Genomic DNA, 18366 nt, shown 5'->3' on the forward strand with positions numbered 1-18366 from the left:
AACGATTTACTGAAATTATGTTCAAAAATACAACATTACTGGCACGAAGTGGCAGCTGTACCTACGAAAAATGTTGATGGACCAGTGGTTGGGAATTGTAAATGAAATATACTGTATGGAGAGACTTACATTTACAGTAAGACTTAACTTGGAAAAATGTATAATGTACACATACCACTGAGGATAAGTTTAAGACTGTCCTGTAAAGAATGTATGGAAACTGTAGTGTCTCCAGGCTCTTCCAAACAACTGTGAGAGGTATATATTTCTATTATTGTTATTTTTGCTAATCTTGGTGTGAGAATATTTCGTGAGCGATTCAGAGAGTAAGACGGTCTGATCTCATCGTGTCATCTCTCTTAAGATGAATCGCTGTCCTTTTCCCTTGTTAAACTAAACATTTGGATTGTAGAATTATAGAATTTTATAAAAATTGTATATAAAATTATAATTTGATGAGGACAGCACTGCTTCATTAACAGCATTTTTACATTAAGATTAATAATTCTTCTGTCATAATGATTAATAAAGTCTAAATGTGGCATTTTACAAGTAGCACAAATGTTAAAATAGCATTAAAATAACTAGATCAATTTGTAAATAATCGGTTTTATTTTAGAACATGCACACATTGACAGCTCAGTTCAAGAAATAGTTTACACAAACATGACAATTAACTGAACGTGTTCACTCTCAGTTCATCCCAGATATAGATAAATGTGTCTCTGCATCAGTGTCTCAGCAATGGATGCTCTGCAGTGAATGGGTGCCGTCAGAATGAGAGTCCAAACAGCTGATAAAAACATCACAATAATCCACACCACTCCAGTCCATCAGTTAACATCTGGAGAAGACTAAAGCTCAAACACATCCAGCATTAAGATGTTTTAACTCAAATCTGAGTCTATAATCCATAATAACTCTTCCTCCAGTGAAAGTGTTCTGGTCTGAATCAGGAGAGAAATCTGCAGATCAAGCAGCGTTTACAAGACAAAACAGCTCTAAACAAACATGTGGCTGGATTTTGATGTGAGATGCACTTTTTCACTGGAGGAAGAGTTATTATGGACTCCAATAACATCTTAATGCTGGATTAGTTTCTTACAAACACGCAGCTTTTGGCGTCACAAGGCGTTACTGATGAACTAGAGTCATGTGGATTACTGTGATGTTTCTATTAACGGTTTTATCCATTTAAAGTTTTGGGTGAATGGCACATTCAGTTGTAAATTGTAATCTATATTTAAAAACACTAAAGCTTGACAAAAATCAAGTCATTTACATTGCTGGATATTTCAGTTGTTTGTTGAATATTTTGTTCAATTATGAAATATTTAATGTACATTTTAGTTGTATTATATTACCATCATAGAGATAAAACGTTGTATATTAATGATAAAAGTATTAGTATCAATATACTAAAAAATGACTGGTTCCTGTGTGGACTGAGACACTATTACAACTAAAGTAAAGACAGAATAAAAGCTCCCAACGAAACGTCCAAGCGCCTGTCGAGAGCGAGCAGTGCTCAGGTGTGTAACTTCAGTTCATCTATTCAGTTTAGGCACGGACTGGTTAACCAGGCTCAATCTCGTACAGGAAACCCAAATTATCAGATCTAAAGTGCACTTAGCAGTTCAAGAAAGAAACAACACCAGTTATGTAAACATTTTATTTGTATACTTTCCCAACATAAGTCATTTAAACTACAGGAGCAGTAAAACCATAATGCAGAGGAAAGGGGCAAAAAAATTAAAATAAACAAAAATAAATACAAAGCATGAAAACAGACTCCAATCAAAATAAATGCTGTATTTGATTTGTACATGAAAACTCCAGATGAAAGCCAGGATGTATTTACACAAAGCTATGAACAGAAGTCTCCCTCACACACCGTCTCACTTTTATCAGGGCAATTAACGTCATTTTCAGCGAATAAAAGGCATTTTACAAAATCAAACATAAAAAACAAAAAAAAACGAAGATGAAATGACAGGTGACTGTATAAAAGGCATGGTCAAAGCCTAATAAATATCCAGGGTTCAGTAAGAGACACAAGAGCCAGTGATTGGAGTAATAGTTGCAGGAAGCACTGAGCCGCTGCAGAGAGAGAGTGGTTACGCACTGGCAGAAGCCTGACACAAGCTCTGTGTCCAGCGGGGAAAGATGCGATTGGCACTGCTGGAGACCCAGGGTGTCTGGAGCTCATCACACCGGCAGAGATCCACCGCAGCACACCGCTCAGGACACATCTGCAGAACAACAGCGCCCATGAGCCAAACACACCCCGCACTACCACAATCATTCAGACGCAAATAAGCCAAAAGACCGAATCAATTGTACTGACATTTGTGGCAACCAGCGCAGAGCGAGAGGTGCGCAGCAAACATTTATAAATCTGCTGTTGTCCATAAAAAGTGCACTTTTACTGTTGTTCTTTAAAACAATATAATAAAGTAATGAAATAATAATAATTACCACAACTCTAATACATTTATTATAACACATAGTGCTCAAATTGGACTCTGTGTTTTCTAATGTTTTAAAAGGATTCTCTTCTGCTCAGCAAGGCTGCATTTATTTATACAATAAAAGATACAAAAACAGTAATACTGTGAAATATTATTACAATTTTAAATGAACGTTTTGTATATGATTGTCTGTTAAACTGTAATTGATTGCTGTGATCAAAGCTGAATTTTCAGCATCATTACTTCAGTCTTTTTTTTTTTTCTTTAGCCAAATTCACAAACCTGATTCAAGAAGGGGGTCTCAAAAATAGCCACATTTTTTATTTGACTAACTTATTGATTTTAAGTTAAATTATGCTTTGTTGGTATAGTGCAGGGATGTCAAACTCAGTTCCTGCAGAGTTCAGATGCAACCCTAGTTAAACGCACCTGCTCCAGCTAATCAAGTCTCTGCTTGGTTTGTGTGCTGGAGCGGGGTTGGAACTAAACTCTGCAGGACTGCGGCCCTCCAGGAACTGAGTTTGACTCCCCTGCTATAATGATAAATATTAGGTGGCAAGTAAATATTTTTAAATGGTTGTTTTCTAATTGATTTTTATTTTTTTGGAAAAGTAAGATAAGATCATAAAAAGCCCATTTTGGCTATTTAATTTATGCAATGGTGAAAAAATTGGCAAAATAAGACGAGCGCATACGTACAGCTGGCCGGCTGCTCCCCGAACCGCCTCATCAACTGGTCATGGGTGAACTTCACGAAAGCATCGTATTGTTCTGCAAAGGCAAGAAGAAAAGGACTCCATCAAACACAGGAAGGTCTCCACAGGACAGCAGATGTTGTGTTTGGGGACATGTTTACCTGCGAGTTTGGTGGTCAGGATCTCGTCGTACTCCTCACGCACCTTCTCCTCGCGCTCCTTCAGCAGACGCTCGCAGATCATGCCCACCTGCTTCAGCGTGAACAGCGGCTGCTCGCGTCTGGAGGGGGACGCCGATCCAGAGGACGCGCCTGGAACACACAGCAAGAGCACCAGTGAAGCCGCCTGACCGCATCTCATCACACACAGAATCAAAGAGTCTGAGTGACCGGCGATCTGACCAATCAGAACAGGAGAGTAGATTCACTTCAGTGGACTTCAGCTTGAAACATGGTGTGTATTGACCACGGAAATAAAACGCGTTCTGATGTTCATTCATGTTTATTTTGTGCTTTAGAGCGGTCATATGACGATGCTAAAAATACAATTATGTGTATTTGGTGTAATGCAGTGTTTACGCGGTTTAAGGTTCACAAACATTATTTTCCACATACCATACATTATTGTTGCTCCTCTCTGCCCCGCCTTTCTGAAACGTGCTAATTTTTACAAAGCTCATTGTTCTGAAAAGCGCACTGTGCTCTGATTGGCCAATTATCCAGTGAGTTGTGATTGGCTGAATGCTTTAAGCCTTTGACGGAAATGTTACGCCCCTTACCATATTTGGAAGCACAGCGTCTCCACGACAACAATACTACAGCGAGAATAAAAGTTAGGCCTTCTTTCTTTGTGTAAACAGTTGGGCAGTGTTATGCAAATCTTCCACACAGTGACGTAGATTTGTGGGGCGTTTGAATGAGGCGTTTTAGGAAGGTGTAGACGAGGCTTAACTTTTCTCTTTGGGTTTGAGACTTTAGTCTTCGCAACTTTACGGATCTCATCTATGCACGAACAGCTTGTAACACTCCAAAGACAAACTTGAAATCGTATCACATGACCCCTTTAAGTAAATATGAAAATATGATTGGTTCACGTGCCGCTTGAACTGTGGCAATACAGCGATCTGCCACAACACAAAGGTAGGATATTTATTGATTGAATTTCTTAAAAAAAAAAAAGAAAAGAGAATTCTTGTCTGTCGGTATGTTGTCAGTTTCTTCTTTGCTTCGCAATGTATTGAATCTTTTGTACATTTTAAAGCTAAATTCATCCGGTGCACTTTGAGAGCTCAACATTAAGAGCTCTAGCTTCTCTAACTAATGTTCAGTGTGCAAACTGAAAGAAAAAAGTCAGTGAATTGACTGAATAGTACCTTAACTAACCTTTTTAACCCTCTTTTTAGTTGTGACACAGTGTCTTAGACTTTTAGGAAGCCAAACCTTTAGACTGTAATAATAATAATTTATATCATTGTTTTATTACTATTCCTATGACAGTAATAGCCATATACTGTAAAACATTTACATTGCAACATATGAAATGAATATTTCATAGGTATATTATTTTCAATACTTATCCTGATTTCTACACTTGCATGAGACAAACCCTTGAGCTTTTATTTTGATGGAAAACTCCACCTTCGGTGAAAACAGGTTTACAAATGAGCCTCGTTACAAATTTAGTGAAATGCTGTAATTATCTGATTGTTAGAAATTATGCAAATGCAGAAAAGACACTGGTGGCCGTTGCGTTCGCAAGCGTGCACTAAACTCACAGCACAAGTAGGGCTGCACGATAAATCACATGCGCCGATCATGCACATCTCGTCAGTAAAGCCGGTTCTGTGATTAGCAGTAAATCTACACAGAGCCGTAGTTCACTGACAGTAATCGAATGTGATTCATCGGTGATTATGAACGCGATATTTCCTAGCTTCTCAGTGAACTACGGCTCTGTGTAGTAAATGCCGCTCCATCTGAAAGCAGGTGATGGAGATTTACTACTAATCACAGAACTGGCTTTACTGACGAGATGCGCATGACAGTTGCATGCGATGAATCGTGCAGCCCTAAGCACATGCAACAAAAGAGTGCATTCAGTGTGCATGGAGCCGTTCTGAGGCACAGAAAACACTGGATCATGAGCTGATCGTCTCAAAGTGTGTGCTTTGCTTTGAAATACGCAGCAAAAACAAACTTGATAAAAGGATTAAGCCATATTTTGATTTCGGTTTCAGTTTATTTGACAGATACCAAAGCAATGGAGCAAAACAGACCGTTAAGGACTTTTATGTTATAATGAGAAGTTTAAATATATTTTTTGATTATTATGAAACTCTGGCAGGCCTGGAAAGGTTTGGATCAAATCATGGCAGGACAACATAAAGGAGTGACAGGGGCCCATCGGCACTTTGAGGACATTCACAAACCAGCAGGAGCCACCCAGCCGTGAGTGCAGTGCAGGGCTAGTGTTGTGATGCTGTACCTGGCAGTGTGGCTGTGCTGCTGATGGAGGAGTGTGGCTGAGAGTCGAGGGGGCAGCAGGAGTCTGTCTGCTGGAAGCTGCTCTCCAGATGTCTCCTCTTCTGCATGCGCTTGTACTCCTGCTTGATGTTGCTCAGGATTTGCTCTGGAAGACAGAAGTAAAACATCAGTAACAAACCTTCTACAGGGACTCAGTCACATGAGCACAAGTAGGGCTGGGATATTCTCAAACTGTTTATACCAGTTTGTCCAAAAGTAACATGATTGTTTCCAAACCGCCTGATACACCTGACTTTAATCAGAACAGTGATAGTAATTAATCAGAATAAATCCATTCCTATTTCAGATTCTAAAAGTACCCTTTAATGAACTTTGCAGAGAACACGCGATCATGCAGCATACAAATGCACACGTCAGCTGGATTCGACTAAGTTTGCGAAATTAAATGTTCTTTAGTCATTCAAAGATTTGTTTAAATTATATCAATGTGTATTTGCTGAATGCTGATGGCAAATGTGAAAGTAGCCTATTATAATGTTTGCCTTTCTATTAAGTCAAGTCCCCTTTATTTATATAGCGCTTTTAACAATACAGATTGTGTCAAAGCACTTAACAGTATCAAACTAGAGGATAGAGTGTCAGTAATGTATAATAATAATATTAAACACTCAATTTTCAGTTAAAGGCATTTCATTATTGAGTTCAGATGTCATTGTCTAGCTCAGTTTAGTTTAAATAGTATCTGTGAAATCAAATTGATGATAATCGCTATTACTAATAATATAAAAACAATTGTTATAATACTTTTTTTATACATGAATTACTTTGCTTAACAGTTTTATCTGATCATGAGACAGACTTCTATCTGTATTAGACAGACTGTTAAACGTCGACAGTGAACAAGAGGGAGAATGTGACTGCTGTGTGCTCAGGCGTCAAAATAAATGTCCCGCCTCGAACACATCGGCCAAACAGGAAAACTTATTTGAGAAATGCCAAACATCAGCCGATATATCGGTCAACCACTACACCTGGTATTAAGATGTGTTTGGTGCACACAGGGTGTAAAATGTTTGTCCACTTCGGACCAGCGGAACGCTTCATTGGTATTCATGGGCCGCACTCGGGTAGGGATGCAACGATACCATTTTTTCAGATCCGATCCGATCCTGAAAATTCTGAGTATCTGCCGATACCGATCCAGTCCAATCGCTCTTTGAATTGTTGTAAAATACATTCATGAAAAAACAAGCAAATACATTTATATATAAATATATAGACTACTATAAAATTAAAATATATTTCTTTTAAATCTATAGCACAGTAATGAAGGCAGCAACATATGATAGATAGGACAGAACAAGAAAGACTGTTAATAATCTTTCATTGTGCAAAAGTATTATAATAAGTAAGGCTCCAATATAGAGCAGCAGAAAGCGCTTATGATCATCCCGTGCATTGAATGATGCGCTTGAAGCGACACGGAGTCACAGCGCAGCTCTTTGAGTCCGCATAGAAACCTTCAAAGTACCAAGGGAAGAGATGAAGGTGCAGGGCTCGCAAAAGCGCTAGCCCGACGTCCCGGGGCTATTGTGTTTTCCAGTCGGGCTACCAAAATGTATCACTGCCTGCCCGATGGGCCTTAAATACAGGACTCCCTTAAATACAGGACTCCCTTAAATACAGGACTCCCTTAAATACAGGCTCCCACGCAGTGTTCCTCTAAGCTGAGCGCGCTCTTCTTCCACCGCGGACGCGCAGGAGAAATAATGTGCCTCACGAGACTACACGAGAGACAACACAAACACAATGACAGGTGAAATAAAGCATCCTCCTGTATTAAAGAAGAGTGGCTTGATTAAGTGCTGGAAATAGAGGAGGATGGGTAACTAAACTCTGAAACATGTTCAGTCTCACACAAGAGTATTGTACAAACTGTACTTCATAACCATGTTTAGACAGATATAGAAGAATTCATATGTTCACCTTTTATATTTAACTTTATATTCTATTCTATCAGTTTAAATAGATTGTTTTGATGATATATTATGTTAGGGCAATATTATAAACCTGATAATAATTGACCTTGTTTTTGAGTCTCTTGCTCATCAAGGCTGTATTCATTTCAGAAATACAGAAAAAACAGTGATATAGTGAAATATTATTGCAATTTCTAATATTGGTTTCCTATTTTAATACCTATACTTTAAACTGTAATGTATTCCTGTGATCTGCAGCTGTATTTTCAGCATCATTCCTCCAGTCTTCAGTGTCACATGATCTTCAGAAATCATAATAATATACTGATTTATTATCAGTGTTGAAACTGTTCTGCTGATTCATATTTATTTGGAACCTGTTACTTTTTCTTTGATTAATAAAAAGTTTAAAAGAACAGCATTTATTCAAAATAGAAATATTTTCTAACAATAGAAGTGTTTACTATCAATTTTATCCATTTAACACATCCTTGCTGAATAAAGTTTAAGTTTATTTCTTTACACTTTTTTAAAGTATCTTTAAAAAAGAAAAAAAAAATTCTGACCCCAAACTTTTGAATAGATTATATTGTAACACAATCTCTATTTTAACTAAACACTGTTCTTTTTAACTTTTTTTTAAAAAATATCACAGGTCCCAAAAAACACAGTATAATAAATAAAATAATAAAGCAGTACAAGTGTTTCCAGCATTGATTATAAATCAGTATATTAGAATGACTTCTGAAGGATCATGTGACTCTGAAAATACTGCTTTGCTTCACAGGAATTCATTACATTTTATATTATATATATACATAAATATATATAATATATATATACACATTATGTATATTAAAACAGAAAACATTTATTTTAAATTGCAATAATATTTCACAATATTATTTTGTGAAATAATATTCAGTATTTTTATCAAATAGATACAGTCTTGATGAGCAGAAGAAACTTCTTTAAAAACTTTATTGATCCAAACTGTTGAACTGCTGTGTATTGTTCAGTAAACATGTTTCTCTTTAACCTAAAATATACATCATTTAGTTACATCAAGGGTCAAATCAAATAGAAATAGCACATTTATTAAAAACTGAAGTTCAAAGTGACACACTTGTGTGTGTGCTGTACAGGTCTGGTGTAAAGAATGCTTTTGCTGGTGACAGAAGTGTCCTCCAATAGAGAGAAGTTTTGCTCAGAAAGAAAATAATGAGGAGCATTGCTCCCACGGGTCCTTACATTTGATACTAAACTGAAGAGCTTTCAGGCCTTAGACAGTTTTAAATACGTTAAATGGTGTAAGAAATTATTTTTCAAATTGCCTTAAATAGATTAAGAATTCTGCAGATACCTTGTAAATAGTCAAATTAAACTCTTTCCTTGATATTCGTTGATATTTGAGTATTGAAAATGTTTTTGATTGACATTTATGGTCTTTATTTTATTTGGGCTAGTTAATTAATTTTCGGGCTACCAAAATCTGAAGAGTACCTGCTGAAGGGATACCAGGGATTTAGACATTTTGCGAGCCCTGTTGATGCGTAGTGTATTAAATCTGTGCGTAAGTTTATTAATGCTTTTCTTTTAACAGTTTTAAAGCTCAGTAACTGTGCGCTGTTGAAGAGAGTTTGACTGTAGAAACCGAACGCGACACGCAGTTTGATCGATGAATGGAGGATGACAGACAGCCGCGGCGGAGAGAAGAGTTCACCTGAACTTGAATTTAAAGACTTAAATATTCATCTGTACCTCAGATTAAACTGTGGAACAGCTTCAGAACTCTATGGTGAACTTTATGCTGCTTTCTAATGTTTTTGTGCCTTTCGTGGGGCTCAACAATAACACAGAATAGTATACGCACAAGTAGGGGTGGGCGATATGGGAAAAATATCATATCACGATTTTTTATAGAAATATCACGATTCACGATTTTTATCCCGATTCTTTGTTAGTTTTACTATTTTGGTTTTACAAGTTGTCTGAGCATTACAGCCAAACTAGAAAGACAAAGATGCATGGCAGATATTTAGGCCAAAGTGGGTGAAGATAAAAAATCTTTGTCATTATTTTATTTTTCTTATTAAAAAATAAGAACAAAGATACACATTACAAATACACATAATATACAAATAAAACAAACAGTGCTTTATTTCCAGGTACAATAGGTGTATTTAGCAGAGCATTCAATGAAATTGAATGAACAAATATAAAAATAAAACACTAGATAGACTGATTCCTAAAGCAACTGTATTAAAGTTTTTCAGTCAAGAATAGTGAGTGATTTTTCTCTTTGTGTTTTGTTGTTTTGTTAACGTTAAATGAATAGTTCCCCCAAAAATTAATATTCTGTCATCTGTCTGTCAATTCTGTCATAATGTTGTATTTTTATATCATCATTTACTCAAAAGTAGTTTTAAACCTGAATGAGTTTCTTTCTTCTGCTGAACATAAATGCTATTTTGAAGAAGGTGGAAAACCAAACAGTTGCTGGTCCTCAGTGACTTCCATAGGATTTTTCTTTCCTACTATCAAAGTCAATGTAGACCAGCAACTGTTTGGTTTTCCACTGAGTAAATAATGACAGAAATTAAATTTTAGGGTGAACTATCCCTTTAATGACAGTCGACAGCACGTTTAGTGTCCTGTCCCTTTAAGAGCTGCACGCATCTAATATACAGTACAGGCACGCATCCGTTTCTCTCTTAACTATTTACTTTCATTTTAGAGATAACCAACTCAGTCTGTATGTAAACCTTGTGTGTTTTGACAGTATTAGCGCAAAATATAACTTAGTTGAGTAATCAGGCGCTGTTAGACAGGCGTTTTAGTGCGCGTGCTTCAGGTGTATGCGCTCAGAACAAGCGCACGCCAGACCAGCGCGTGAATTAAACATTTAACCAGCAAGGCTTGTGTGCAAATAATGTACTTTTGCGATCGCGAATAAGTGCAGTGTCCTGTCTGAGTAACTCTACTGCTGTATGTCGTGTTGTACAGTATATAGAGACGGAGACCAGAACTGTATTTGACAATGTGCGCGGTAGCGCGATACTACGATAATTCTTCAAAAGCAGATCGTGGAGACATTTTTATCGTCCACGATCAAAAATCGTCATATCGCACACCCCTACGCACAATATCAGATTTGAATCGGTCTCACAAAATGACCGTATCGGAGCCGATACCGATCCTGAGTATCGGATCGATGCATCCCTACACTTGGGGCTCCAGTCAACATGCTGTGGGGACTGAAGGGCCCAACACTAGCGCTCACATAGAAACCAGTCTTAGCTGACCACTTGAGCCCAGATCACTGAACAAGTCAATTCACCTTTATTTCTACAGCGCTTTATACAATACAGATTGCCTCAAAGCAGCTTTACAGTGTCAAACAGGAAAATAGTGTGTTGATAATGCTGGAGGACAGTTTTCAGTTAAAGCCAGTTGATTGTTGATTACGTGATGTCATTGTCCAGCTCAGATCAAATACTGTCTGTGTATTAAGTGTTAATTAAGTGTCCCCAACTGAGCAAGCCAAGAGCACACGCATCTTAATACCTGGCAGAGTGGCATCAGGACGCATTCCTGAACGAGCAAGACCTCTGTCTGCTCTGATCGCCCACACCTGTAACACCATTAATGTGAGAATGGAAAGACATCACTTCAACAGTTATCCTTAATTCACATTCAGAGTAAGACCTCGTTTACATTAGAAGGTAGGGGTGTAACGGCACACGTATTTGTACAGAACATTTTCAGTGTGGTACAGATGTGTAGTGAACAAATGCAGTGTTGTTATAACCACAGCACGAGTGTAGCTTATTTCCTGTGCACTTCAGTACTGGTCTGCGCTTGGCTGCAGTAGCGTCTGTCGGCTTATTGAGTTACTGGAACAGTGTGAACTAGGGTGACTACTCACCTTAATGTTGTTCTTAAGGCTTATTACTTAACACAAACAATGTCCTGCTTGCACTTACCAATTTAATGGCAGAGAATGGTGACTTTAGGGTTTTTTGTGGAGCGGATGCATATCTGTCGTAAAATAATCCTATGTATTTAGTGGCGTATATTCCAAGCGTTCTGAAGGTATACTGTGGGTTTGGTGAGAAACAAACCGAAATGACAAGTTATTATATTTTATGAAAATCTTGCGTTGCAGTCCTGTGTGCAAGTGTACAGCAGCTCACGCCACGCACAAGTGCATATCCTTTTGAGATATCAATTATAATCAATTTGAATAAAACACAAGACTACATTATAAAACTCTAAGAGTAGGCTATTCAATATCTGTTGTTCTCCGATTGTCAGTCAGAATGACCGTTCTTACGTGAACATTATAGGCCTATATACTCAAGCCAATTTATTACTCTTTCCTTTTTGTCTTAGTGTTTAAAATATTTATTTTGAAATGAATTAAACAAACAGACTTACTGGGTGAGCAGGGCAGGCTATGACAGCCGTCAGATCATGTCATGCCCAGCTGATGCAAAGAATAGAATTTATATCTACACAGAAGAAAGCCCTGTCTAGACTCTGAGTTGTGTCGAGCTATTCATTAGTCTGCTTGTTTGATAAAAAAAAGATGAAATGTAGTTGCAATGAATGCGTTAAGAATCCGTACAACTGCAGCAGCGAAGACTATTATTCTGCTGCATGATACTGTGGAAGAAATGATGATGGCGCGGTTTGATCTTCGGCTGGGGGGGGGGGGGGGGGGGGTAATTCCCACCCTACTGTTGTTCAAGTTATTTATTTATTTTTCTACCCCTCAACGAAAAATGAAAATTTAAGCTGAATTCGTTTTTTGGAAGAAAAGGAGACGTTTTTTCATTTGTCCACTTTCAATATTAAATTAAAAAAACTAATGATACACGTATTCATTTCATTTAAGCCTACCTCAGGCAATTCGTCAATGTCCACAGCTCGTTAGTTCACTTGTTAGTTTCAGAGAAATTAAATGAAGAGCATTTCGCCCAATATTAGGCTATATACTCATATTTCACTTTACCTGTTAGTGATGTCTCTAATTAATGTCTTCAAATAAATCCATTATGAAACAAGTTATGACAGCTACTGTGTAAATTAATATATTTAACCAACAAATAGTAATTTTATAATTAATAAGTTCATTTAAAATGTTTGCATACAATAAACCACTGTTTAATATAAAAAAGCAATTTTGTGTGTTTAAATTTTTCCTCCTGCTGTATGAGCCGCGACATCAAAACTGTGCACCTATCAGAAGCAAAGTGGGTTAAAGTGCTTGAGCTCATTTAGTTCCACTCCACTGAAGTCATGGACTGCTGCTGCTCCTGACAGCAACATCTTCAGAAAGTTTGATTTCCTACAGTTTACATGATCGACTTCACATCACTGTCACCATCACATCATTAGCTGTGCGTCATCGTCGGAGTGGGCGGAGCTAAAGTGTTCTGTGGGCGTGGTTTGCTCGAGTACAAGCGACTGTGATTGGAGAATTCCTTACAGAATCAAAAGGAAATGTAGCTAGTTTTCACCTATTAAACACTATTATTAAAAAATAAATAAGTTGAAATAATGAGGGCTTCATAAAAAGCACATACCATCGATCTCGTAGCTCACAACACATCTGATCTGTCGGACAAGGGTTATAAGCAGTCGCTAAACATCAGCTTCCTCACGGAGAAAACCAGCGGTGCTTGTACTTCCGGAAGAAGCCGTCCTTTGCGCTATCGTGCTGTTCACAAACAATACCGCGACACACCGATGATAACCGTGTAAAAACGGTCCAATCGTGCTTCACAGCCATCGTCAGTAATCGTGCCAAATAACGAGAACCAAAGCCTAACGTTAGTGGTTATTCTTACATTTCCGCCTCTGTGTGAAGATCGCAGCCAGTTAGCATTTAGCAACATCTCCAGTTCATTAACATTAGAAAATAAGCTTTCCATTTCGACCTGATTATTGTAATGTTACAGTGTAAATAAGACCAGAGAGGCTCGCGCAGACATGGTTTAGTCTATATATAGCCGAGTGTTTGATGTTGGCAGCTGACAGGAGAGCGGTTTCTCGTGTTTATACACGCTAGAGCTGGTGCAGTGGAGCTCGACACACCTGTGGTGAGGGCTGAGGACACACCTGTGGTGAGGGCTGAGGACACACCTGTGGTGAGGGCTGAGGACACTCTGCCGAAGGGCGACGGCTCCATGCGCAGGTATTTCTGAGGAGAGGCGCCGGAGCTGGACGGAGACAGGGGCGCACATCTCCTCCTCTTCGGAGACGCCGGGCTCATCAGAGGATCGAAATCCATAGTCCTTTTAAGAGTGGCTCCACAAGCCATTTTATCGAGGGTTGTGTGTGATTAAAAAGGGAAATAATCCGCGCGAACTGCGAGAGACCCCTGCTAGTCACGGTCCTGCTCTGATCGCGTCGTTTTTATTTAAATTCTGCGTTGCGCTCGCGGCCTAAACCTCGGCTGAGGACACATAAACGCGCAGAAGCGGTGAGAAACGCAGGTGTGCTGTCGATGATCCTCAGGAAAGCGCCGATGATTTCGGATTGCGCCGAGATCGCGTCAGACGCCTCTTCAGTGAGCGCTAGCCGGCTAACAAATATGGCGTGGAAACAAAACATTTGACGAAGCCGCTTGTCTGCGCATGCGCGGAGGCTTTCGGGTGAAGTCGGTACTTGTAGTTTTCTCGAGATTCTTCCCCGTACGCGGGTCCAGTCAAGACCGCACAGGACAACTACAAAACCCACAAGACCCCGCTCGCAGTTCTCTCGAATGAAGCCGCTCATTGGTTGATTTGGATTGTTTGTGGATTTGAAAAAAGCCCCAAAACAACTCTAAACTTTACTGATATAGAACTCCCACTCATAAAACCTGAGTCTTTTCATTATAATCCATTTCAAAACTGCTTTCCTTTCATTGACGTATATATATAAATAACTTTTGGACATGCACTCTTCATTTACTAACGGCTTGTTTTCTTTAAAAAACAACAACACTAGCTTCTCTATTCTTTTGTATTATATATTTGTTTTGTTCTTATTCATTATACAGCCTCTAACACTAGCTTGCTCTATTCTCTTTCCATTCTATCTGTTTTCTTGTTATTATATAATTAGAAACCCTTATGTGTTAGCACATGCATATCATTGCTCTTCTGTTGATTCTGATTGCTTCTATTGTCCTCATTTGTAAATCGCTTTGGATAAAAGCTAAATGTAATATTGCTATGTTTTCATGTTCCAATCAAACCAATCACCATAATTTTTAAGTATGATCGTTAGTTTTCTTTCATCACACTCATCCTCATATCAACACAAACCTGTATGAATTTCTTTCTTCTGTGTAACATATACCAAATATTTTGATGAAGAACGTACTTGACTTCCTTGACTGTTTGTAATTCCAGTATGCCTGAAGCCCTGCACTGCTGCCTGTGACCTGGCCTCGGCTGGTCTGTCTTTCACAGCTCCTCTCCTGTGGCCTGATGGGGCTGTAAAGGGTCCGCTGTCAGCACACTTCAGTCGGGCAGTACGCTCATCTGCTGGGTAGCTCTACTCCCCTGCGAAATCAGGCCAATACATGGACTTCTAGTGTGTTTATTAGCGGTGCGGGACTGGGCTCATTCCCTTATAATATCACGAAGTTCAGGATGAAAAAAGATACATAATGCCTGCTTCTCAGTTCATTGTTGATAATAATTAAACTGTGCAAGAACTGTCTCTTGTTCACAGGACCGGATGGTTCTTAGATCTTTTGGTGATAGTGTTTACTTATAAGGTCAGTATGCACAAGGACTGTCCACTGAAGGGCTATAAAACACCATGTACGCCTGTCATGAAGCAACACGCTCTCAATAAAGCATCCAGCTGAAGAGATACCTGAGTCTCCTGTTCTTCACCTTTGAGTTTCCTACACCACACTTTGGTGCATATTAATGAGACTGTTTACAAAAACCTGCCGTCAATCTCAGAACACATTTTTTGTCTTACATTTCCTAATGAACTCCAGAAAGTTACATTCCTGCTTGTTTTCTGCCATTTGTCCCGTGTATTTGAATGTGAGCAAAGAATTGAGTATTACTGAAGGACCCAGAGGTACTTGATGCATCCTTCAAGATGCGCAGAGTGAAGGACTGAAGTGAAGACTGCCTTTCAAGAATCCTCCAAAATAATACGGCCTACACACCCTATTCCTGTAGATATCAGTGGATGTGCAGGGTAAACTCCTCAAACCTGCAGAGTTATTGACCCTCAGCCCTAAAGAAAGAGACCTGAGCAAGCTCTTCAGTCACAAAACAATCCCGGCTCGTGAGTTTGATCAGGGTTTGAGCTCAACTCAAAACTGGTCTTTGACTAGTTGAAGTTTTGTTCGATTAAAATATTTTGTATTTTAGTTAATTGTGTTTTATTTAATTATCAACATTACAAATGGTTAATTATTAATATTAGTAGTATTGTTAGTCTTTTTAAACAAAGAATGACCAATAAGTCCATCAGTCCATGATGAAGTTCTGACTAATATGCGTTCATACCACATGTTCATTTATACACTGTAAAAAATAAGTGTTATTTTAACTGTAAAATGTTGTAAAAACACTACAGAAAATAAACTGTTAATAGGTTAACAGTGAGTTCCCGTACTATATACAGGGAAAACGGTAAAAGATCTCACCATTTCAACATTTCATGTAATTGTACAGTAAAATGCTGTTAATTGTTCAGTTTTTAGAAGTAAAATCAATGTATAATTGACAGTTAAAAACTGTAAACTGATATTCCCAGAATTCCCTGGATGACACTCCACATTTGAAAGTATTTTGTTTAAATAATCATGTTTTTTAATAGTTTTTGTGATCAGTTATGTACATTTGGGCTTTATGTTACGTATGTCTTCAGCCCTGCTCCTGGAGATCAACTAAGTTCAGAGGGACTTTACACGACACTGTTTGCAACTAAAAACAGAAGATGCAAACTCTTCAAAATACAAGTTTTTGAAAATGTTACTGATATCATTTCCACATTTTTATTCTATTTTAAACTACAAAAACATGAAATTGTGAAAACAGTGAGGTCATTATGTGCTCAGTCTATGGGAATACACACGTGCACAGACGCATAGTGATTCTTTACAGAGTAACATCAGCAACTACTGGCCTGGCACGAACAATACAGCGCTTTCAGATGTTTCTGTGCATCCATGTGAACAGGATCGATTTGACAAAAGATATGTTTCCATCCAAAGTTGTGAATCTAACTTATGCACAAAACTGGAATATCGCATACAACATTTGCACAAAAAAGCACCGTTTTCATCCAATGAGTCAAAGGGAACAAAATCATTCCTGATAAACTGCCATTAAATATCACCAAGAAAACTAGGAGAAGCCACTGAATACAATAAGTGTCATATATAATCAGAGAGAAATTGGTATTTGAATAAATATTTAGACATGATTAAACCCTAGCTTTTTTAAATGTGAAATTTAAAAAGTGAATAACTTACATCCTTTTTTAATTTTTAATGATACTTTAATGATAAGTACACACAAGTGAATATTAATGAATGCAAGCAAATACTGAATTTAAGTTTAAAATGGTACTAAAAAAGGTTGCATTAATCAATAATTCGACTGCATTAATCAAAAGATTTTTATCTCCTTATATGTAGGGTGAATTCAGGTAAGTGGGACACCTTTTGCCATTTTGACTTCTGTGATTTATTTCGATAGCTAACACATTAGACTTTTCTGAAATCCCTAAGATGTTTTCCAACCACACCAAAAGAAAGAATGTAGATATTATACCCAGAAGAGACATGCCGCACCTATTAGTGTTTTTGTGCCAAAAAAAAAATCCTGCCTCAATTTGATAATGTGGGACAGGTCACTTTGTAATCTGGGACATATGTATTAGGCCCAAAAAAGCCTTTATTCACCATACTTTATGCATGCCAAACACAATATCAACAATAGCTCTCTTGATTCTACTCTCATTCCATTGGTTTAGCTCTTCATACTTCTCTAATTTCCCTCTCCCTCTCTCTCCCTCTCTCTCTCTCTCTCTCTCTCTCTGTCTCTCTCTCTCTCTCTCTCTCGCTCCTTCTGTTGCCAGCTCTTATCCTGACGCTGTGGTGCCATAGTATCCTGTAATACATTTCATTGAGTTAATTAAAAGCCATGGATATTTTCATCTGTTAGCTGACTGTGTGTGTGTGTGTGTAAGTACGGGTGTGTGTGATGGTGTATGTATGTATTTATGGGTGTGGGGGGGGGTGCATGCATGTGTGTGTGTGTGTTTGTGTACAGAACATTTTCAACTGGCCTGGGCACAGATCCCCCTCCTGCTTAGTGATTTGAACCGTTGTATATACTAAACTAACTGGGAATTTGGGAAATGAAATTAATAGTTTACTTCATCCTGAGGCCTTTGCTTGCTATTGGAATACGTTTCCATCTCTGTAGCATCTCTCTAGCTAGCTGCTAGCTACTGTGAACTTATGCTAATGTTATAACCTCCAGCATTAACACCCATTTGGCCCTTGTCATTAGACTTATAAAATCCCTAAATGCATATTTCCCCCATTTGAAGACTGTCCCAGACTACCCAAAGCATGCTGTCCCACATTCTCAATCATATTTGATAATGTGGGACAACAAAAACATGTTTTAAAGAAAAAAAACTAAAACACATTTTCAACACTAATACATATTTTGTTGCTTGAATAGATCACAAACATAAT

The 18366-nt window shown here is 38.1% G+C and overlaps 1 protein-coding gene across 3 annotated transcripts; it reads right to left on the bottom strand.

Moving 5' to 3' along the window:
- Nucleotides 1-1079: 1079 nt before the first annotated feature.
- Nucleotides 1080-14405, bottom strand: LOC306843729 (akirin-2-like). 3 transcript variants are annotated; one of them, XM_079375371.1, is made up of 5 exons: nucleotides 13779-14405; nucleotides 5651-5794; nucleotides 3328-3477; nucleotides 3171-3242; nucleotides 1080-2252 (listed from the first exon to the last, which is right to left on the bottom strand). In XM_079375371.1, exons 1-5 carry the CDS (start codon nucleotides 13954-13956, stop codon nucleotides 2242-2244), a joined length of 555 nt encoding a protein of 184 aa, XP_079231497.1. In that variant the 5' UTR covers nucleotides 13957-14405; the 3' UTR covers nucleotides 1080-2241. The 3 variants fall into 3 exon arrangements, with proteins under 3 accessions (XP_079231497.1, XP_079231496.1, XP_079231495.1); XM_079375370.1 differs by having other exon boundaries at nucleotides 13755-14268; XM_079375369.1 differs by having other exon boundaries at nucleotides 13731-14268.
- Between the last annotated feature and the right edge of the window lie 3961 nt (nucleotides 14406-18366).

Source organism: Barbus barbus (assembly GCF_936440315.1).
Source record: "Barbus barbus genome assembly, chromosome: 24".
In the NCBI taxonomy this organism is placed as follows: Eukaryota; Metazoa; Chordata; class Actinopteri; order Cypriniformes; family Cyprinidae; genus Barbus; species Barbus barbus.